Below are 25,096 nucleotides of genomic sequence, written 5' to 3'. Positions count from 1 at the left end.
CTTAGTTTAATTTTTAAAAACAAATATATATATTGTTTTTTTAACTATAAACTTTATTGTTAAGATATATATGTAAGATATTAAGTATGTGAAAAATGATTTATTTTCTTCAGGTCGAAGTTCACTGTCCTGAAACTTTGTTCAAGTTGTATCATGAAGTTGCTTCTAATGTATTAAGTATGTAATAAATTTTTAACAAATATTATATAACTCTTTTTTAGTTATATCAGTAAGTTAATTTTGCAGGTATATATTATATAAAATTATCGTGTTAGAACCAACAAGTTTAATTTGAAAATTTAATTTAATTTTAACTGTTTTGTATAGATATTGAAAAATACTTTTTTTTTTCTAAAGTATAAATTATTTATTTATAGGTATTTCTTTTGTTGCCTTTTATAACATATTAGTAAATCCATTATTAATAATAATACAGTTAAAATAAATAAAAATTGTAATAAATAACTGTAATCATTATGAAAAAGTTAAGTTAATAGTGCTTTAAAAAAAACTTAAAAATACGTCAATTTCTAAACTTTTCTTCATTGGTATATCGTTGTTTAAATTATTTAAAAAATATAACAGAATACATTTAATTTTTATTAAATTTATTTTAGTACTTTCGTAGTAAGGCTCATAAGAAATAGTATTTTACTAAGGTAAAATGAATACAAATTGAAATAAAATCATACTGTAGTATAAATTTTAAAAATATAAAATGACGTAATAATCGAATGTTTAAATTAAATAAGTGTTTATGCTATATACATTTGGTATACTAATAAAACTAGTTATAATTAAAACAATCTAAAATAAACAAGCGATAAAAATTAAATATAAACTATACTTTAGAATAAAATTTAACAATAAAATAGTTCTATCTAAAAAAAAATTACTCTTTATAACCAAAGGCTTTGTTTTATAACAATTTAAAACTTAAGTGATCTAAAAAATATAAAGGTAGAGTTTTTTTTTTAAATGCATAATGGTTTTTAACAGTTTAATTAAAAATCATATAGACATTAGAACTTGCATGTGTTTCATGTTCAATTCTTTAATTTAGATTTAGACTAAAACGTGATGTTACTAATGTTTTATTTATTATCAGTTTGATATCGTTATTTCGAAAAGTTTATAAGTTTGACCTTACGTTTAATTTTTTTTTTAAAGCTGAAGAACTTATTATTGTTTGGTACTTAAATTCAAAAAACATAGAAAATTATGACAAAAGTTCTTTTTAAACAAATCCTAGCTAAAATATCCAACACATGTTTTAAAACTTAAATTATATATTTTACAATTAAACTTTTTCAAAATTGTGCTATTTTTAAATCTGATTATAATTAAGTATTTATCATAATGTCTTAACATCATAAATATGTATATTTATAAGTTTTAATTGTATTTATTTACTGATTATTTTTCTTTTGATGGTATTAGATAGAAATAAATTAAAAAGAAAGTAAAGAGATGATTATTAATTTTTCTCTTCCAATTTTATTACCTAAAAAAATTAAAAATAGTTTAACTAAATATGTCACAAAAAAATATATCTTTGTAGTTACCATGCTTTAAAAATACTTAGAATATGTTCAATTTATTAACAGCTTTTAAAACTTAAGAAATATGTTCAATTTAAACTGTAAGCTTTTTACCCAAAAACTTTTTTTTAAACAATAACCCTAAAGATTTCTAATACAATCGAATAACTTAGATAAAAAATGTTATAAAAAAATTGTTAATGTCTTAAGGAGGTTATACTTTTACCTTTGAAAGTTTTATTTAAATTTACAGTGTTTATTACGCATTATTAGTTTTTTATACTAGTATAAAAAATAATCACTAATATCTAGTCTTATATAGAAAAAGCTAGTTTTTATACAAGCTTTTTATTATTAGTTATAGTTTTTATTACAAGCACTTAAATTTAAGAATATCAGAATTCAGTTCAGTAAAATAAATGTCTGTTTCGATGAAATTTTTTATGCATTCTCGAAAAAAACATGCAAGCTAAAGGGCAAGTGTTTATATATAAGAAATATTATTCAGACTTAAATATAAGGCTAACTTACTAAGTTTAGTTTGACAGTTGTTTAATAGATTTTTAACTTATCAAATATGTTTATTATAGTAATAATATATACAGGGTTGCCAAAAACTTGGAAACCTGGAAAAACCTTTAAAAATCTGGAATTTGACAATTTAGGCTAAAAAACCTGGAATGTTGAAAAATATCACTTATAAACCAGGAAAAACCTGCAATTTAAAACTATTTTTACATGTTAAGTAAAAAAAAAACTGATTTAACACAAAAAGTCTATCATATAGATAAAAATAATTTGTCATCAACAAAGATTTTTTATATTGAAAAACACATTTGAAGTAGCTTTACAGTATGTTTTCAATGTTTTTGTACTATTTAACACAGTTTTTTACTTTAAACTTAACTTTAAACTAAAAATAGACCCAAAAATGTGTACTTTTAAAAACCTGGAGAAAATTTTCCAAAAGCATTTGGCGACCTTGTATATAAAAACAAAAAATTTCATTGTATATTTTTATTTTTATTCACTTTATTTTTGTTGAAGATTGATATTTTAGTGATAATTTGTATAAGTTTACTACATTTTAAATGATTCGACTGATTTCTAGTATAAATACAATACGTTCTATAAAGCTATCGTTTCAGGTATGTAGTTGTATAAAAGTTTCTCTACAATAATTACATTGTGCTTATCTACAACAGGATTTCCAAAAAGGGGCAATAAGCTGCAAAGGGGGTGGGGGTATGAGTAGTAAAGGGGCAATAGGGGGCATATACTGAAAGTACACTAGATATTTTGGATTTGATGGTGAAGAGAAAAATAAAATTAGGCGTATAAAAGGGTAGTTTTAAGACTTATGCTAGATATTGTATGGAAATTTTAGATTAAGACTTAAACATAACTGTAAAAGGGGGAGCCGCAAGACCATAATTTGTAACACTAGATATTTAGATATTCTTGAGTTGATGGTTAAGAGTAAAAAAAAGGTCTTAGGCGTATTTAAGGGTAGGAGCCCGTAGCTTTTGTATTTCTTTAAAGGGGGCTTTATAAAAAAAAAAAGGAAAACCCTGATCTAAAATTCATCTCTAGCTCATTTCTGTTAAAATAGGGAACAAAAAGATTTCAGCCTTAATAATAAGTTTACAGACGATATTCTACCTAAAATTAATTTAATATATGTAAAACCAAAAATAGATCTTAAAAATACTGTTTCAAATCCAGTTAAAAAATGCTGAATACATACTGTATAAATTAAGTTTTCAATTTTCTTTTCTTTTTATGACTTAAGTACTTGATGGTAATTGCTTCTTTCTACTTAAATTTATTTTTTGAATGTTGTATTAAGTAGTTTGTGATAATATTTTATTTAGTTTTTTAATTTATTTACAGAAGCATTAGGTTTAGAGATACTAACTAACAACTGTAGATAATCTATCATATAATATGTAAGTTCTCAACTAGTCACTTTTTTGTATAATTGAAATTAAAATATTTATTGCATACTTACTTTGTTGTAGCTTGGAAACCCACTGCACCAAAAATGAAAACAAACAAGGCGAACAAACTAACGGTTGAAATAGCAGAAGCACCAAAATCATTTGGAATACAATATTATTGGCTTAACGTAAAGTATTTAAGCATCGAAGAATATCAAAACAACGTAACTACAAAAAGAAAAATTTACGGAGAAGAAGTGCGTTCCAGCCATGAGGTATTTACTTATACTTTAAATCTTTAGGCTTATAGTTTTTAAAAATTTAGTAGAAAAATTAAGCGAACTTATAAATAAACTGTAATTGTTTTAGTTCTATGATAGTTATAAGAAAACCTATAAAAAATATGAAAAACAAAATGTATTAGTGTTTTGTTTATCTGTATAGATTTTGTATTGCTTACCAATGAAAAAAATATTAAAAACCTTAGTACTTGCTCAATTTCATGTCAACAATAATTTTTTTGGAATCTTTATCAAAAAATCATCTCGCTGATAAGTTGAATATGTTCAAATATATTAGTATAAGGAAAATATACCTATTAAACTACAATTTTAACAGTTAAAGTTTGTTAGAAAGGTAAAATAATATACAATTTCGATTTTCAAGTACGCCTTTATTTGTTACCAGGATTCGAAGCAATACAAAAGTCATACAAAAAGCTTATTTAAACTGGTTCGAAAAATTTAAACCATTATTTTCATGTAGTTTTTTGTAATGAAATTAGTTTTCGTAAAAAACACTTAATTATTTTATTTTTATACTTTTAATATTTCTTAAGAAATTGATAGTTCTATAAGTTTAATAACAATTATAAAAACAATTTTAGGCCCGTTTATTTTTGTGAAACAACTAATTGTTTTACTGTCTTTTGAAAGTTGGCAAAACCCTCAGTCAACAAAACATAACATAAATCAAAACGTACGCATTTAGTTAAAAAAAAAACAAGTATTATTACGTCATTAAGTTAATCAGTTTAAAAAAAGACATAATAGATATGCATAAATGTTCAGAAAAAAAAGTTTAAACAACTTTGGGAGCTGCCAAAAAGTTTTTTTTTATATTTTAAATTAAACCGTCATTTAATTTTAAATTTAATAATTCCTCATTACAAACAATGTAGTCGTGTTTTAAGTACCTTTTTTGTTTGTCCGTACTAAAAATTTATCACCTAAATTAAAAATATAAATTTTTATCTTTTAAATCCCAAGTATTTTTAAAGGTTATTTTAAGTTTGTATATACTGTGTCTACTTTTAAACGTTAAACCCGACGAATCTACGTATTGCTAAAAGTTCTAAGTTTTTACCACTGTCCCTCTACAGGTTAAATTTGTTAGTAAGCAATTTCCATCGAACATATTCTTTTCTTTGCAGTTGCATAGCTTTGTTTTTCTGTTAAATCTTCTAATATTTTCTGTTTGTGCGAAATTATTTGGGTTTTCAAGCTTGGCATCCATAAGTACGAAATTTTAACAGTTTCTGTTTATAATATTATGGCATTGGTGCTTTAAGCCAACATTTTGGCTAACTGTTTTTTTATAAGCGTCTACCAATTTTCGTCTCGATCAATGAACAATATGGTGGCGTGAAGCGTAGAACTCATGCTCGTGACCTCCTTTGACTAAGATTAACGCTTATTGGTAGTGTTCTTTCGCTCTGTTAAAATAGTTTTTATAGTTAGGTGTTGATTTAATCTTTTGGTGAAGGATTTTGGTATTGATTGTTAACATACACTGAGGGTGATATGACTTTACATTGACATACGTAGCTTGAAATTAATGATTTTATATGTGCATGCATAAGTGTTGTTGTAAAAGTCTGAATCTACATCCAAAAAATCAGTCCCACAAGATTGGATCTATGGTTATTTTAAATTCAACCTTTTTGAACACTTTTGTAAGTCTAAATAAAGCCGCTCAATAACTGAAACTGTCTTTTTTTTATGCGATCACTAAGCCATAGTCTCTATAAAACCAAATAGAAGTTTGTTTTACTAAAACATGTTTTCCTTATCTAATAAATACTATGTGATCAACTTAACTAATTCGCATACTTCTGCACCCCGAAAATTTATGTTTATCAATTTAAATATTACTTAAATTGTATTAGAATGGGATGAAGGTAGTCTGCCTCTTTTGATTCTAAAGACCAGAAAGGATTGAAAATTTGACTAAATAAAAATAAAAAATGGTTACAACCATCAAAAAATCAGTCTCAGTCTTTTACAAACACTTCGAAAAGATCTTTCGTTTATTAAAAAACAAACATTTTCAATTCTGTAGAAAAAAAAAACATTTGCAACATATGCAAAAATTTATACATTGGACAAACTATGAACAGCTTTACTAAGAGGTGGAATGCCCACAAAAACGTATGCAAAAGAAATAAAACTAAACTAAACCATGAAATAAAAGACCAATTTGCTCTAATTATACGTTATAAAAAAATTCACAAGAAAAAATACCACAACAGATTGAAAATGCATACACAGTCTAGTTTTTATAAAGCCCTATAAGAACTAATTTAGACTATACAGAACAATGGTGGATTAAAAAAACTAAGGCAACAATTTATATAAACAGTGTTTTTAAGGAATAGTTTGAATAAAAAATTGAAAATGTCATCAACTTTTTTTTTCTTTATCGACCACAATATTAGGGGATTATTAATTGTTTGTTGTTTATAAAAATGGTTTTTCTTAATTACAGTAAACAAAAAAAATTATCTAAAGTTTTGTTTTCTCAGTTTCTCAAATAAAAAAAAATATATCAAATTTAACTGACTAGTCTCAAATATAACTGTTCTATTAAGGGCATAGGGGGGGGGGGGGTAAACACCCTTTTTTCGTTTTTGATCTTATTTTATATAGTTTTTACTAAGTTACAAGATGCTTTTTACAGATTTTAAAAATTCAAAATAATTTTTGAGATATAGCCGGTCAAAGTCGGAGGTAAAAATAGGTTTCTTATGGGAGGCGCAAACTAAAACGGCAAAAATAGACTATTTTACTAAAAATCTATCTTCTCCTACGTTTTTTGAGATAACTATCTCAAACTTTTAGGAAACGTTCCTTGATATATTTAGAAAATTCTGTAGGAAGGAATTTATAAAAAATTAAAAAATAAAAATTTTATATAAAAAATAAACAAAAAAAACAGTTTTTTTTTAGTTTTTTTATTATAAAATTTTTATTTTTAAATTTTTTTAAATTCTGTTCCGACAGAATTTTCTAAATCATGCAAGGAACATTTCCTGAAAATTTGAGGTAGTTATCTCAAAAAATGTAGGAGAAGATAGATTTTTAGTAATTTCTAGTTATTTGCCGTTTTAGTTTGCGCCTCCCATAAGGATCCTATTGTAGCCTCCGACTTTGACCGGCTATATCTAAAAAATTATTTTGAATTTTTTAAATCTGTAAAAAGCATCTTGTAGCTTAGTAAAAACTATATAAAATAAGATAAAAAACCAAAAAAGGGTGTTTACCCCCCCCCCCCCCCCTATGCCCTTAATCTTGAAGTAAAAGTATAAAATTCAGTATTTTAGTAAAACATTAATTATTTTTTTTAGTTTTACTTAAATTTTTAACTAAAAACATCTAATTTACGATATCTAAATATCTCTAGTTGCTAGTATATTTTTTTTGTTTTCTACAGAATTGAAAATGTTTGTTTTTAATAAATGAAAGATCTTTTCGAAGTGTTTGTAAAAGACTGAGACTGATTTTTTTGATGGCTCTAACCATTTTTTATTTTTGCTTACTTAAATTGTGTGTTTCCAACTAATTACTTCAAAATGCTTCTATATAACCTAAAACGTTACAGACCTAAATAATTATTTTAATATAGCAACTAACTGTTGATATTGCTGACAATGTTTTGCTGATTTTTGCAGTACTGTTAAAGCAAAACAAAGTTTATTCAAATTATACATATAAACACATAAAAAATATAACGTATATAGTCAAAAAATAATTCGTTTAACTTTGCATAATTAAAAAATGCTTATAACAATAGTTTTATATATTGTGTTTCATTTGTTGTTGTTCTTATTTAAAGGCCATAGGGGATTTGTAAAAATAAGGTGATTTTGTTTTGTATAGTTTAATCTTAGCTATCAGACACTTTTAACCGCTCAACAATATTCAAGGTGACTTTTGAGATAAAAGCAATCAAAATCAGTGAATTCTTTAAATTTTTTATGGAAGGCAAAAAACGACTATTTCACTATAAACCTATTTTCTCCTTTGGTTTTCGAATAATTAAAAAAAAAATAAGTTAGTCAATTACTAAACTTTTAACTTTATATGTTATGTTTATTTTACCTTAATCTACCTGCCTTTTTGTTCCTCTTTTACACAAAATTTTATAAAACTACTATTTTTTCTAAAAATTTGAAGTCTCCAACTCAGGAAGTTAAAGAGAATATTGAATTTTAGTGAATTTTTGTATTTCGAGAAAACTGACTATGAAAAACTTTCAGTCCATACGTTTGTATCGGATACTTTTTACAAAATTAAGTATATCATGATAATAAAACTAGATTTTTGTTTATATAAATGCTATTTTATAGTATATAATTCGAGCTTTTAAACAAGGTTCAATGTTAGTTTTTGGGAAAATTTTCTCCCCTATGACCGTAGTTACCGAATCTTAAAATTTTTTTTTGATCGAGGAGGAATAGTTATTATCTTTCTTTTCTTTTATTAAATAGTGTTTCGTTGCTTATTTTTATAAATCAATTTGATTCTTTTTAATTTTTTTTTGGTTGTTGAGGAATAGTTGTTATCTTTCTTTTATTAAATAGTGTTTCTTTGATTATTTTTTATAACTCATTTTTTTTAAAGAGGAAACATTAAATTTTAAGCATTGTTTGGTTTTGTTTTATTTTAGCAAAGTATTTTCATATTTTATTTTAACTCGTATTTTTTGTTCATAAAATATGAATCCCATATGTAGTTGATAAATATGTGTTGTGTCTTTTTTGACATCTGTTTTTACGTGACTTCGTAAATGGAATTGATTGCTAAGCAGTAAATAGTTAGTGGGCATTCTTCGTTTCTACAATCGTAGGTTTGTTATTTTTTTAAGAGTTTAATTGTTTTATATCTTGTTGTTGTGACTAAGATTTATTGTTTTTAACTTTTCCATGCCACTGCATGATATATTTTTAATGTATTCCTATAAAATATTTTGTTAAATAGATATATATTTTGTAGTCATGATTGATAAGTTTTGAAAATTGCTTACTTATTTTTGTGGTCACAGTTGGTAGAAACAAGTTAAAGTATTTTATATTTGTTTGTTTTTGCTATACTAAAGTGAATTATGACTAGAGGACGTGGTGGCTATTTTGTAGTCTTTATTTATTTGGTTAACACGTTACTCGGTAATTTGTTAAGTCTTTTATTAGTTATTATGAGGAATCGTTTTAAAATTTGTCGTGAGTAGTAGAATTTTGTTTTCTAAATAGGATATATGTTTTATAATTAAGATTTAGTTTCCTGTCTAGAAAACCGGTTTGTAATACTCCCGCATTTACCATTATTTACCATTTTAAAATCCAAAGTACTAAAGTATTACCTAAGTGCTTTCGATTTAACTTTCTTAGATATTAACTTTGTATGACTGCAAGGGCATCATCTCTATAGTTACTAAAATCCCGTTTTTAATTATTTCGATGTTTTGATTTTTCTAAGTAGAAAAAGTTGTACTATGTCGCATATTGTTTCTCCATTGTAGAACTAGACGTAAGGTTAGCCGATAAATCAGTGGTCCCACGATGTGCAACTGTGCATGTGTACATAGAAATTATTTAACTGTGCACAAAAAATTTAGTGAGGTTAAGTTTTTTTTAGATAAAGCTAATAATAATGAAATGTAACAGTTTTAGACACGTTTTTATATGATAAGACGCTTAAACCATATAATAATAGTTTTTTAATGATAATTTGTATTTTTTTAGTCTAGTGTGCACATATTTTATATTTCAGAAATTTACTATGCACATAATTTGTTTTTAAGTAATTTACTGTGCACAGATTTTTAAAAGATGAAAACCACTGCTATAAACTGTATTTTACTTTTTGTTTTAAACTTTTATTTGATTTCAAATTTTAACATATAGTTAATAACTGCGAACACTATCTACAAATTAAACAAATACTAATTGTTTTGTGATTTTTAATTATAAATCTTAAATTTTGCTTTTTTTTTTGTTTTTGATTTAAAAAAACAGTAAATATATACCATCACTACCTGCATATTAAATAAATATTAGTAGATTTATTTTTTTAAGTAATATTTTTCCAAACTTAAAGTATAAACAGTTTTACACTTAAAACAACAAAATTTTAAATTAATCAAGTGCTCAATGAGAGTAATAAGTAATCAATGTAAAGTAGTCATTAAATTAACTTAAATACAATTAAAGGAAACAAAATCGTTAATTTAACTAAATAGAGACACTTTAAAATCAAAACCTTTTGTTTGCACAATTCTGTTATATTTATATTGAAATTTCTTCTAACTTACAAGGTCAATAACATTATTGCAATAAATGATAACTTAAATCTTGATATTTGATAATTCTTAGCACAATCATTATTATTTTTATTAAACGTTTAGGTATTGAATTTCTTTAGTTATATAGCATTTCTCATGCAACCTTTTTTGACATTGTACCAAAGTACCCAGCCTATTGTTGCCTTTATGCATGGGGATATTTCGTGCTTGGTAATTAAATTGCTGTGTATCTTTAAAAAAGACGGGATAGTTTCGAACCTCTGCCTTCCCCAGTTATTCAAGATTGAATTGAATGATCAAGCTTCCCTAAAACCTGTACTTGATCTTGGTTGTGCTGCAACCAATTTGCTTTCAATTTTAAGGAAAAAAGACCTAGTTGAGGAACAAAAGGTCTTAAATTTCAATAAAGAATGTAGAGCATTTGTTATAAGAGCGGTTGAAAATCTCCAGAGCAGAAGGTCTTTTGGAATTACATTCATAAAAAATATGTCATGCCTAAATCCGCATAGCCTTTAAAATTAGGAGTCACAATTAATGTTAAGCAAGAAATGTGCTCCAACACTGAAGGTGATGCTAGCATTGATCAATTTAGAACTTTGATAAATTGTCTAATGCATGTATTAAATTTCAAGAACTTCAAGCGAAGTCAAGATCGTTTTGACCAGTTCTATTTTGAAATATTGGAAGTTCCTACCAATTCTTCTCTCGGAAAGTTGTTGCAATCACTTTTTGTGTTGTACAATGGCCAGGCTGAGGTCGAACGAGGGTTTATTATTAACAAAGCTCTGCTTGAAAACAATATGAAAGAAGAAACTATTACATCCAGAAGAAGAATTAAAGATTACATGTATGCTTACAAACTAGAATCATATCAAGTCAACGTCTCGAAAGATATGCAGATGTCGGTAGCCGTCGCAAGATCCAGGTGGTATGTTGCATTTTTCGAGTGTACGTTTTAGTTTTAGTGTTAGGAGTAATGTTTTATGATTAAAATTCGTTTAAGCATACTTTTAATATAGAAGTTGTTTTGTTTATTCAGGTATGAAGCTTTTTTAAAAGAACAAAGGCAGGAAGAGATGGAGGAATCAGAGGAAGCAAAATTGGAAGTAAAAATAAATGAGTGCGAAAAGGAAAGAAATAAAGCCCCCAAATTGTGGCTACATTTAGAGAAAAGATTCTCTTCATCGAGTGTAGGGGTAGCAGATGAGAAAAATTTAAATAAAATAAGGCAAACGGTTTTTTTAACTGTTAAGAAAATCAAACCAGATGAAGGAAACCATATCTTTATTAGATGAAGAAATTGAAGTGCTAATAAAGAAACGGAGAAAATAAATTTTAGTACATGTAATAAAAAGAAACAGTGTTTGATTAAGTTATGTATTCTTATAAGGTTTTAATTGTAAAAGTTCGTTATTGTTTTAAGGTTTTAGTTGTGAAAGTTCGTTATTAATTCAAGGTTTTAATTGTAAAAGTTTTGTTTATTGAGATACATTTAAGTGATGTAGTGGAAGTTTGATGATTGAATTCAGCAAAAGAAAAACTGTTGTTTAAATCTGTATTAAAATTAGATTGAAAACTTTATATAGTTTCTAGTTTTAAGTTATGTTTTTTAGAGCAAATTTAAATTAAGAGTTTGATTTATAAAAGTCGGGAAAATTTTTGTAAAAAATCAGAGAAGTCAAGAAATTTTTCTTAGCTTGATCTGTGGCAACCCTGACTGATGGAGCTCATTATGCACTGTTTATGAAATAAATTTTAGAAAAATAAAAATCAATAAAGCAAGATACTAAAGAGTTAACCTAAAAAAACCTAAAAGTTATTACAGTTTATTGAACGACAAAAAAAAGACCGTCAAAATATTAGGTCCTAGGACCTGGTGCACAAAGAACCTTTCGGTTATCGATTCGCACACCACGGATAACTTTTAACGTCTTGTCCAGGACTCAAATCAATAGCTTACTTGTGCACTTGTGTTTTCGAAATTAGCTCGCATGAATAAATTAATTTTAGTTTGTTTACAATATAATTTTAAGGCGTTAATTTTCTACCAACTTTATTTCGGAAAAGCTGCGAAAAGCGATGAAACATTTGTAGCATCATTCGGAAACAGATATTTCTATTTGAACTAATTATAATTATAGTATTTAACATAAATTAACATAGTTATTATTATTTTGTACATTATGTTTTATTAACTATTTTAAACTACATTTGGTAGTTTATTAAACTTAAAGTTACATTTAGGTTTGTACAAATTTAGGGTAGTGTTTCTCAAAGTGTGCGCTATGTACGCACAATAGTAAGCATAAAAGCGGTATTACTGCAAACAGAAACTTTTTAAGAAAATCAAAAATAAAAGTTTTTCTAAAATTTAGTTTGATAGAAACTTAAAAACATCTTAATTAGTATTCAAACGCTACCTTTTGATATTTTGATTATACATACTTGTAAAAAATCTATAGGAATAAAAAATGTTTTAATAAACTAAAGACTTCTTTCTAGCTGTTTTGTTTTAAGAATGGAAACAGATTTTTTAGCGGTCTCATAAGCAAACTATATTTTTACTTACTATTGTAGGTAATTAAACCGTAAAAAAGTTTTAGTCTATATAAGTATACACACCAACTTGTCTAGTGTGCGCATAAATTTTTAGCTTTAAAAGGTTTTGAGAACTTTTGGTTTAAGAAAATAAACTTTTTTAGTAAAAATTATATATTTGTGAATCTCGTGAAAAAATTCAACATAAGGTACAACGAAAACTCTTTAATTTTTTTTTAACTATTGCAGAAAAGCGTAAACATTTTTTTTCTTTTAATTTTTATCATAAATTTAAAGTTTCGATACATGTTTATCTAAGGTTTATGAGTAATAAATAATATACTACTAAGTTTTCTGCATTAGTTAGCAATTCAATAAACTAAAAAAAATGTTTTAAAATAGGGAAACAATTAAGAAAACATTCAATTATAGTTTTAATTTTAATCAACTTGTTAATGGTTTACGTGCGAAGTAAAAAAAATATATTTTAATAATTTTTTCACCACAGTTTAACAAAACAACAATTCAAAAGGAATTTCCCTGTGCTGAACCTGGACACTATTTTGCAAAAGTAAGTTTTTTTGGTAGAACTTTTTTCAGGGAACTATTTATGTACCTTTTTTGAGTTATAGTTAACTAACCTCAAGTAATTCTTTTATTTTATAATTTTATAGCATGTTAAGAATATTAATTTAAGTCATTATTTTATTTTTTCAACACTTTTATAGCATATCAAGAATATCATACTAATTTGAGGACCATTAGTAATACTCTAATATTTTTTCTAAACTTCTATAGAAAAAGTAACTTTAGTCACGACTTTACCCGCAAACCGTAGCTTTGTGGTAAAATATTATAAACTTAATATGATAGATAATATAATAGTTGAAAAGTTTCTACTAAAACGATAATCAAACTTCAGTGTACTTTAAGTATTTCTCTGGTGGTTTAAGTTGTGAGATCAAAACTTATTGTTGGAATACTTTTGATTTCGTTTTACATATACCAATATTTTAATGCTTAGTTTTGTACTTACAAAATATTGAATTAATTATTCTTTTGTTACAGTTTACATTTAATACTCTTTCATAATAAAGTTTAGAGAAATACGACAATCAAGTGGTTCTCACATTAAAGAAAAAATGTTGCCTGCACCATGGAGTGATACTTCTCATATTTACATAAGCAAAAACTTTCCAGAAAATTGTGTACCTCATGAAATAAAAAGTATGTTTAATTTTTCTTTTGTAATAAAAATTGTTATCTTAGTACATTATCAAAATTATTATATATTTATCACTGTTTTGTTAGTATTTCATTGATTAAAACAAATCATTTTGAATTATGATGTTGTGTAAAATTATTTCGTAACTGAGATAAAACATCTTCAAGCATAACCAACTTTTAAGTACTAATAGGACCCTTCCTTTTGGCCCCAAGCAATTGTATGTAAGTTTTTATATAAAAAAATAAGTTGCGTTTTGAATTTATTATTTTCAGCTAAAAAAAAGCTAAAGATTACTTTTGGTTTTAGCTTATACTTCACATTTCATAGAGCGTTATTTCTAAAGATTGTTACAACTTTTCTCTAAATCTATTCTTTTAATAAGTTATTTCGATGATCGCTTTAGAAAAATTATTTTAGTGGTTAATAGTTCTTTTTTATTAAAACAAGATTTTTAATAACTTTTTGATAGCTTTTTTTTCTCCTACAGAGTTTTTTAAGTTTTTGACATATCTTCAAATTTTATAAAATGTAATAAATAAAGTACGGTCTTTAAAACTTTAAAAACAAGGCATTAAAGGTCAAAAGCTCTGTTTGACTTTCGAATAATTTTGTAGTTAGATACTCAAATAGTATACTTAATTTATCTGATTCTTACAAATAGCTCGATATATATCAACTAACAGCAATTTAAGAACAAAACTATTTAAAAAAATCAATATATGTTGATCGATTGTTTTTAAGAGATTAGTTGTTCTAAGGATTTTTTTATTAAGTTGTAAACGGTTTTTTAGTAATATTTTGAAAATCTAAGTTAATAGTTTTTTTAGCAAATTTGTGAACACTGAACAGGTTCCTTATTTAAGTATATTTCAAACTAAAATTTTATTATAGTATTGAAATCCTGATCATTTACTTTTAAATAATTTTTAAATAAACTTGTACTGTTTTTATTATTTTCAGAAAAACATGTTATTTGCCTAATTCTAAAATAATATTTAAGGTTAAAAAACTAAAGTTATCAATTATTTCATTTATAGAAATATAACTATCTAAAAAATAATATCATTATGATTTGGTTGGTAAACCTCTAATGTTAAGATTATAAAAATTTTTTATGTGCTGTTTTAAATTTACTTTTTAATTTTGGATATTTTGTTTATAATTAATAACAACACTATAACAAATTACACAACATTATTATAGTTATTTAGCCTACCTTAGCGTTTTATAGTTAATAAAGTTATAAGATGAACTTAGATTTTATTTTAAAGTTTTATATTTAAACTAATAAATATCAGTAGCAACATATTTTCTAAATTAAGATAAGTTTATACTTTTAAAAAGGTACTCAAGTAAAAATAAATGAGAAAACTGTTAAACCAAAAATGAGTTATCTATCTGATCAGTATAAATATAATTTACAAATTACATTAACATTTTTAATTAATATCAATCATCCTGCAAGTTTAATTAAGTTGTATAGCCTACACAAGTAGCTCCCAAAAATTTTCAAAGCTTTGTACAGTAAATTAAAAGAAATTCACATGTTGTTGAAAACTATCAAAACAAAAATTTTTGAATAAAATAAATATTATCCTAACTATAGATTATTTTCGCTATTTGTTAAAATTACTGTGTACAGGTGCAGACTAAAAAATCATTTATTTAAACTTTTTATTTATTAGATAATATTGTACTTATTGAATACAAAATATTTTATGTTTGTTACTTAGTTTTATAGAACAAATTTTTTTTGGTTGTTTGACTCTTTTTTGCTTTATTTATTAGTTTTATACTTAAAGTTTGTTTTAAATTATATTTAAGTTAATGTATAAGTAATCATTAAAGTAATTAACTGGTCTTTTAAAAGTTATATTTTTTCGATTTTTTAGTGAAAGAATTGTACTGAAAATAAGTTATAACCTGAATTTTGTTTAATCATATACGTCTTTTTTAACTTAATGATCTGTTTTATCTATTTACTTTTGACTCGCGATTTTGAACAGGCGTATTTAAACTTCAAAGAAATAATAAAAATTAAGTATAATATGTAACGTTAAAAGGCGTTAAATCCTGGAGATCCTGATAAGCTAAGCTTATCGGAATATATACCACAGATGTTTTTGTGTTAAAACTTTATTCCGACTAACGGCGTTTCACTGCTCTCAAATAAATTTAAGAACAGATATACGGAGTCTACAAAATATTAACACACCTTAGAAAAAAAGCATGTATGATTATGTATAGTGTTTATGTGGAATAAAGACATAAAATTATAAAATTGTCTACAAAAATTACAAATTTAATAAAAGCAAACACTTACCTCAAAAAGCTCTAAGAATAGGCAAGTTTTTAAAATGTAAATTAAATTGAGTTGTGCAGAAATGTTACGTCATAATAAATTTAACAAATTGATCAATAATTTATGCAGCTTAAAAACATGAAGTATTAAATTTGCAAGTGTTTGTGATTGTTAATGTGAATGTTGTGAAATAAATAAGTGCATAAGTAGACTGAGTTATTTAAAGTAGAATCGTCGGTTGTGGGGACAAATATTCAATAAATTTTGCCGCTTATTCAGAAGTAGGTCTTTATCTTCTGCTGCAATTACTGCTCTTTCTGTATTGCAAGTTGGGAAAATTCTACTTACTCCGTTGGATGCATGTTTGATCTTTGAAACAATACTCCACTCCATGTTTGGCCTTTTACCGTCCGTACCTGTGAAAAAAGCTCCAGACATAATCCGATAAACGCGTGCTTTGTTTTTTATTTATATTTTTAAAAGTATGTTTGTGGTTAGCATATCTATCCTTGAAACTACCTGCTGTACTTCCGATATAAATTTTATCTGGGCCCTTAAATAAAAGATAACTGGCCATTAAAAGGTAATTGTTTAATTAAAAATGTAATTTATAAAGTTAAAGTTGAAAGTAAGGGCCCAGATAAAATTTATATCGAAAGTACAGCAGGTAGTTTCATTAATCGGAATAAAGTTTTAACACAAAAACATCTGTGGTAAAAATTAAGTATATGTTTTGTAAACATGCAAAACTTAAAAATAGTCTTATCACACTAGCTGTACTTGTTGTTTGCTGTTTGTTTCTAGTATCTTTACTATTAAGTTATAAATACTTCAAAATAAATCTTGTATAATTGAAAACTTTTTTCTAGTCTAAGAAAAATCTTTAATTCATGACGCGGCAGCACTATTTCAAACTAATACATAAAGCATTGAATTTTGTTACAGCCTATCTACATAAAATTCTAAATGTTGAACTGTTAAAAACTAAGTAGTTGCCTAAAATATAATTATTTGTATAATTTATCTCAACCTTTTTGTATTATTATTAAAAATGTTAAGTTTAAATGTTTAACTCTATTGTATTAAGAACATTTTTAAACTGTATTGTGATTCTGTAGGTAGCTTTTCTAGTCTTTATTATGGTATTTAGAAATATTTTAAGAAAAAAAAAAAGTTTTAATTTAACAGTTAATTTTTTAAATAACAGGGTTGCCACAGATCGAGCTGATAAAAAATTCCTGATTTTTCTAAATTAATTTATTAACTAAAACTGATTCAAAAATACATAACCAAATACTTAAAAAATTAATTAAGATTTTAAAAGATTTTATTTTATTCTAAAAACTCAACAAGAATCTGAAAAACTAATGAATTGCAAAGGCAAATCTTTTTAGAAAATAACATTAGCAAAATGCAGTTTTTAGTGATGATAAACTTTCTTATTAATAACATGTTTGTATCAAGTTTCCTGAATTTTTTTCGAAAACCCAATTTTTTACTGATTTTTGTCTTTTTTTTTCCTTTGTTTCCTGACTTTGTGGCAACCCTGAAATAAGATTGTGTGAAACTAATTCAATAAGAAAAACATAAGGGTATCTCAAAAAAAATTTAATGCAGAGTTTCTTTGTAATTATTATATTATAAATCTTATATTTATAAAATATTTTAGTTTAATACTTTTTAGATCTAGACATTTCTTATTATTTATCACTTATTTTGACTTACTGTTTCTAGTATTATCAAATTCATTCTTTTAAATTTAAATTTAAAAGTCTATTTTTTCTTCAAGGTATATGTTTTAATGTAAAAAATAAATTATCATTCTTAACTAGTGTTATTAATACATAAAACTCCTAGCACTTTTTAATGATATTTAAAACAGCTTAATATTTCACAGGACAAATAGCTACACTAACAGTTGTTGCAGTTGTTGTTTTGACTTTGGCTATGTTTTTCGTTATTTTCTTCTTCTGCATATGGAAGAAAGGTTAGTTACCAGTTTTTGATGTATCTTTACAACTGATTTATACTTTAATGCTTTTACACTTTAAAACAACCAAGTATTATTTTACTCTATTAACATCAATATGTTTTAAATAATTAGCGAAATGCAATTGCGTTAGATATTTTTATAAATCGATCATTTCAAGTTTCTAAATGAATTTTTTTTTGTAAAAAGAAACTATTTTAAATGTTTTAAGTGTGTTTTTATATTTTTACACAAAGTTTTTAGACTTTGTATTAAACTTGGGAAAGACTTTTGCAAGAGATAATCCTAACCAAAATCCCGTACAAAATTGTATTTTTTAGTCCTAACAAGGTTTATATTTTAATTATTGATATCTAGTTTTATTAGTTTATATATTTTTAGTCTATATATTAAAAATATAAATTTAAGCGTTTGTTAATAAAAGATCCTAGCGAAACTAGTTCACTGGAATATATAATAATAACAATTTATATAGTATCTTTCTTTTATTACACTAACATATGTTTCTGTGTGTTAAACGAGTTAACGTTGTACTCCGTTGAAATGTGTTGACTCGTTTAACACACAGAAACATATGTCAGTGTAATAAAAGAAGGATACTGTATAATTTGTTATTATTATATTTTAGTCCTAATCTCAAGCATCTTACTTATAGCATTATTTAGTCATAGTTTTTTAATAATTTCACAAAGTTAAAATGTGAAAGCACATATAAAACATATAAAGCGAGTGCCCGTTTTAAAAGTATATGTGCATAAGTGACTACTTGTGAAAATTTTTGACGAGTTTTTATTAATTCACTACACTAACGGTAGCTCCCCGTCTAAATCATTTTATAGGCATCTAAGTTATTTGATGGCTTTAATTTTTTTATTTCCAGCCTTGATAAAGTTTAAAAAAGGATCGATCCGTTTTAGCTGTTTTGTTTTAATTAAAATGCTTTTTGTGTTAGTTCAGCAAAAAAGTGGTATTAAAGAGAAACTATGGAACTAAAACCTGTTTGGCCTCACAGCTTTGTGATTTTCTCTCACCAAAACTTTTAGTTCAAAATTTCTAGTTGAAAATAACTCGCACTCCTTTATTTTTTACTGCTATCATTTAAAGCTAGTACTTTTTGCATTTTTAAAGCTAGAAATAAAATGTTTAATGTTTTTTTTTTAATTGTCACTTTTCTATCACTAAAGACTGATCATGGCTTTGAATTACAAATTATTAATTTATTTAAACAGACTTTTGTATATAAGTATTTCCTTAATAAAAACATTTATTTATTAAAATCACTATTCTAGTTTAGTTTTCTAGAACTAAAAGTATATATTTTAGATATTCTTTAACATTTTTAAATTTTTTTTGTTATTAATTTGTCTAGCAGCGTTGTCAAAAATCTGGAAACCTGGAAATACCTGGTATTCAACAATTTAAGCAAAAATAACCTTGTAAAATCTTGAAAAACTGTAAAGCCTGGAATTTTAAACAAAAATAACTAAAAAACTGGAAACTTAGTCAATTTTTACATTTTAAATAAGGAAGCTTAGACTACATATTAAAAATCTATCATATACAATAATTTTTTTTGTGTTGTATAAATTTTTTTATTATAAACATATTTAAAGTAGCATTACAGTATCTTTTCAATACTTTTATACCATTACCTGTACTTATCAATAGATTTACTTTTATACTAAAAATATACGAAAAAACATGTACTTTCAACAACCTGAAAAAATTAATAAAACCTTGAAAATTTTTTCAAACAATCTTTGGCAACCCTGTATTAGTAAAAACCTATTTTTAATTTATTTTAACAACAATAAAAACTTAAAACTATTTCTCATGTTTTGATATATTTGTCAATTCGCAAAATTTGACACTAATATTTGATAAATAACTAATATTTACCAAGGTTTACGAATGAAAAGTTAATATTTTATCTTACTGTGTTATTAAAGCAGTGTTGCCACACATTCAGCCGGTTTTTTTGTTAAAAGTTAAATGAGATAAAATTAATATAGTTTTTAATATTTTTTAATTTCTGGACTGTGGTCTACTATTTAATTTTATATTTTTTGTTTTAATGATGAGTAAATTTTTTACATTGCTCTGCTTTCAGCTTTCAGTCAGTTTTACTTAAATTTATAAACAAAATTTAATAGGAATGCTTTAATTAAGGTTTGTGGTAATAGAATTAAAGTTTTGATAAAACAAATTAAAGTTATAATTTTTAAGTTATTGTAACTTTTTTTTTAATTATTGTAATTCTACGTTATTATTATGTCAAATTATTAAGCAAAACTAAATTTAAATGTTAGCTGTTAAATCATTCTTACTAGGCTATTTTAAAGTACTCAGGTATTTTTTAAGTTTTATTTTCGCTACTAATCCAAAGTTGTTGAATTTTAAATACTAATTAATAATTATTTTATACCAGGGCTGTGTTACAAAATTAGTAATAGATTGCCTCCTCAAATGAGTAAGTGGCTTGATTTGCAAACTTTCAATGATATTGTACTGAAATCAACCACAATATGGCTTATATGGCAAAATGATGACCGAAGCTCTGAGTTAAGGGATGCTCATGCAGAAAACATAAGGTATTTTTTGTTAGTTAGACAAATAAATCATACAATATAAAATTTAAATTTACACTTCGTTTGTGTTGTACTTACAACAATGTTTTTACAATTAATTGCACTAAGTCCGTTTCAAAAGTTTCGGTTAAGTAATTAAAACTAAAAAAAAAACATATGTTATTCTATAAAGGTAGCTGTCAAATTTGCTCGTGCGTAAAAAATTGCACAGGGGGACAACATTTCACGAGCACACAAAATTGCACGAAGACACTTTTGCACGGGTTGAATTTTTTTATCTAGTTTTATATCAATTTTAATTTTTTTTTCTTTTACTATCACTCTTACCCTTAACCCTTACCCTCGGTCGATAACTTATTTTTTTAAAGTAATATTTATTATTAAAACATTTTTTTATTTTTACTTTTACCCCTAACCCTTACCCTCGATTGGTAGTTTTTTTTTAAATTAATTAATAAATTTTTGTTTATTTATTTTTATTATGGTAATAATTTTAGTTTGTTATTTTTATATTTTTGTTTTTACTTTTACTGTTACCCCTTACCCTCGGTCAGTAACTTTTTTTTTTCTTTTTGTTTTTTTATTAACTTATCTTCTATCTAGTTTTTTTTTCTGTTTTTTTTATTTTCGTGCAAACTTGTCTTCGTGCAAAAGTATTTTTGTGCCCTTGTGCAATTTTGTCTTCGCTCAATTTTGACCCTTTCCCTTCTATAAAGCTCAATAGATTTTGCATAAAAATCTATAAAAATGGTTATTTATAGTCTATAAAAATAGAAAACTTTTTTCACGCTTAGTGCCCTTGTAATTTAACAATTTTTTTATGGATACTATTTGTATGTTTTGATATTTTAAACTATTTTACTAAAATAATTTCAAAGTAAGTAAACTTAAGGTTTTTTAAATGAAATATATACAGATAGGTTCAATTTTAATAATATTGTCCGATATAAATTGGTCATATAATAAAAAAAACTATGTAAGGTTTAATTGTCAATTTTAGTATATCATTACTTAAATGTTTAAAAGGATTAATACTTTTTCAATTAGTTCTTGGTAGTTAATTTATAAGAAAATATAAGTTACGCTTTCAACTACTTTTCCTAAATGATTTAGCTTTTTTAATCAATTTATTAATATCTGTTGACTAATGTTTTATTAGCCTGTGTTTCAAACTTAATTTAACTTGAAAAATCTAAAAAAACAGTGTAACACTAAATAAGTCATGTTAGAAAAATATTTTCAAATGTTACAATTAAGGCATTTATTATTGGCAGACATCTGTGTTCATACTTTTCAACTGTATGTGGTATTAACGTTATCGTTGACTTGTTTGAAGAGCAGGACTTGATAGAAGGGTACACTAAATGGCTTCAAAGTGCCAATGAGAGAGCTGAATTTGTAGTATTTGTCTTTCCTCATTATTTTCAAAATAAAACGTGTAGATACGAAAATGAAACTAAAAGCGTTTATAATCCTAGCTTGTTGGGTAACTTTAATTCTGCTTATATGTGAGTTATAAAATATAAAAAACTGTTTTGTTTTGAGAATAAAAGTAATATCTATTAGGTATATGGAGTCCTTTATTTCAAATTCTTTGTACTCAAACAAAAAGCGTTACATATCATTAGTACTGCCATATGCAGATGTAGAAATAAGCGACCAAGGAAAATTTTTAAAATATGTTACTACTAACTATCGTCTTATGTACGATATTGAAGCTTTCTATTTCCATATTCAAGGTAGTTTATTTTATATTTATTTAAAATAAACTTTTAAAGCTAATTTATTAGCTAACCAAAAACTTCACGATTAAAATTGTTATAAAAATAGTCTATTTTAGTGAGTTTACTCTGTTAAGTTTTGAAAACAAAACACTTTTTACAGCTCATAATTAAAGTTTGTGAACTTCAGTTTTTTTACAAAACAAACATTAAAAAATGTTTTAAGTTTTAAAAGATGTCTTGTTTCAATTTATAAGTGAGTTACTTTAAAGATCATTAAACTTTTTACTCAAAATTACTATTAATTATTTTAAGTATTTAGGTGTTGTTAAGTATATATACTGTATATTGTTAAGGTAGACTTCTATATAAAACTTTTTGAAGTAACTGAGTGTTTTAGTTGTATAAAATATTTAAGTTTATTATATCAATAACTTACAGGTAAAAACCGTGCGTATGTAAACGGAAAGTTTACAGTTCAGTTTGTGAGTTGTAGAGATTACTTTTTAACCACCGAAGGTTATCAATTCAAAAAAGGAATCGAAAAGTTTTTAGAAATAACAAGCAAATTTTACAATGACGATAATGTCAGTTTGAAGGATGATCAAGGGATTGTTCAAGATTGTGAAGTTTCGTCTTTTTTGTCATCTCAAGACCAGAGTAACGACGATTTTAAATTAAACTATAGTATGATTGAAAGTTATACCAATTCATCATCAAGTGAGAGTAGTAAACTACTTTTAGAGACAAAACCACCTACTGAATTACTTTCACAGAAATTAAATGATAAAAAATTATACGAAAATTCCTTTTCAACTTTAGCTTTAAATGTCGTTCCACCTCAAATTGTTAATGAAAGCACTTAAATTTTAAATTGACATTAGAATCATATACTCTTGAAAGAGTTTAGCTTAGTTTATGTAACTAACGTCTGAAACTATCTAGTAAGCCTGTAAAATATATATAAGAAGATTAAAAATATATTTTCGAATATAATTTTTATAACCAGAAGTATTGTATTTTTTAAGGTTTGTATTGGTTTTTTTTTTTTAATATTGGAATGAAGAAATACAAAATTTTGAAACACTAAACAATTCCTTATTATTTTTTAAAAATCTTCTATGTTACACAATTTTTAGTTAAACTTAATGTTAAAAAAAAAAAGAAATTTATTAAGTCAAAACAGTGCAAAGTTAACAGCCATTAAGTTAATTTTTTATTCATACACATTTCCAATGTCTGCCTCGTTTGGCCAGTTCATAAAGATTTAAGAACAATCATAATTTTTTCAATCAAGTACTATCATATGTTTTAGATAAATTGCATGGTAAAAATATCGTTTTAAATCATATTGAAAGAAACAGGTAGCTAATAAAGATATTTACATTTTTTTTTGCCAATTCAATTTTTTTTATAAATATTTTTTTTAAGTTTTGACATGTAAAGTTTTTTTTTCCTTTGTTATCTTGTTTTACACAATTTGTTTTTAATTTTTTTGACAATATCAATATTTCTGTCAACTCAGCAGCAAAACAAATTTTACGAAGTTTATTAACATTAATTTTCATTGCATTCATTTTTTTATTTTAAGAGTATAAGGTTGAAAATAAGTTTTATTGTGGAAATTTTATAAATCTGCAAACACAATCGAACAGAAAACATAAAATAACAAAATCTACAACTTATGGTTACTTTTATTTGAGTGACTATGGCAATAATTAAAGTTATAAAACCAAAAAAAGCTTTAAATCTGGAAAGTTTTTCAACAAGCCATGTTATAGGTGCTTAGAATTCAGTGTTTAGTCAACGCTGATTACACAAAAAAAAACAAGTAAAATTTAAATAACTATGCCTACAATGACTTGATTTCTTCTATATTACCTACAATTAATTTGTCAATGCACAAGTAAAAGAAACATAATTAAATTTAGTTTACTACTTATAGATGTGTGTCATGGTTTTAAGTTTTTGTGACTGTATACTAACTTGTGTATAAGCTAATTGTACATAGATTATCTAAAACATATTTGCATGAGTTTGGTTTTAAACTTAAAATGTTGCTTTAGTAAAACTTGTATCTGCTTTTGATTGTCAGAATATTAAAAGATAGTGTAAGAATTGCAAGTTAAAAGTATTGTATTATTAATACTATTTCGTTTTTTGTTTTATCAACCCCTGCTTTACTTTTATGTAATTTTCTCTGTAAACTATTATTTGATACTTAAGTTTTACTAAACTTGTAAAGTTTACTTGAAATTCAAGCTCATATGTAATAAAAGCTTTCTCTAGATAATTTTTTTTTTCAAATTTTTTGATCATTAAGTAATTTGTTTTTTTTAAATTTATGTACTTTATTTACGTTTCTAAAACTTAATCAGCACCTTTTGTATCAATCCTTTTTATAAATTTATAAAGTTTACATTGATAAATATAAGCGTGTAACAATTTTAGATTTTTAGTATAATTTTTTCGTATTAGCTTACTCCTTCAGCATTACTTAAGCTGCACTTTTTTAAATTATAAAATTAGTTAAGTACAAGCCTTTAAATTTTTGTATCGTTTCCATGCTTTAATTTTTTTAATCAAAACTTTTTATTTATAACTTTATTATAAAATTCGTGATAAGTTGTTTTGTATTATCAACAAAATGAAAAAAAAAAACAATTTAC

At 24.9% G+C, this 25,096-nt stretch overlaps 1 protein-coding gene across 1 annotated transcript in view; it reads left to right on the top strand.

The window, feature by feature from the left end:
- The window catches only part of LOC145844023 (uncharacterized), a 39,995-nt gene extending 15,312 nt beyond the window's left edge, over nucleotides 1–24,683 (top strand). The window contains exons 9-17 of the mRNA XM_082951341.1: nucleotides 114–177; nucleotides 3,563–3,756; nucleotides 13,107–13,169; nucleotides 13,696–13,825; nucleotides 18,026–18,115; nucleotides 20,547–20,709; nucleotides 21,981–22,214; nucleotides 22,273–22,445; nucleotides 22,869–24,683. Coding sequence (XP_082807467.1) covers nucleotides 114–177; nucleotides 3,563–3,756; nucleotides 13,107–13,169; nucleotides 13,696–13,825; nucleotides 18,026–18,115; nucleotides 20,547–20,709; nucleotides 21,981–22,214; nucleotides 22,273–22,445; nucleotides 22,869–23,293 — 1,536 coding nt within the window. The 3' untranslated portion in view covers nucleotides 23,294–24,683. The remainder of the gene's footprint in view (nucleotides 1–113; nucleotides 178–3,562; nucleotides 3,757–13,106; nucleotides 13,170–13,695; nucleotides 13,826–18,025; nucleotides 18,116–20,546; nucleotides 20,710–21,980; nucleotides 22,215–22,272; nucleotides 22,446–22,868) is intronic.
- Nucleotides 24,684–25,096: the final 413 nt, after the last annotated feature.

This window comes from Thalia democratica, chromosome 9 (genome assembly GCF_965202585.1).
Source record: "Thalia democratica chromosome 9, ktThaDemo2.hap1.1, whole genome shotgun sequence".
NCBI lineage: Eukaryota > Metazoa > Chordata > Thaliacea > Salpida > Salpidae > Thalia > Thalia democratica.
This window is presented reverse-complemented; position numbering and strand designations above follow the sequence as displayed.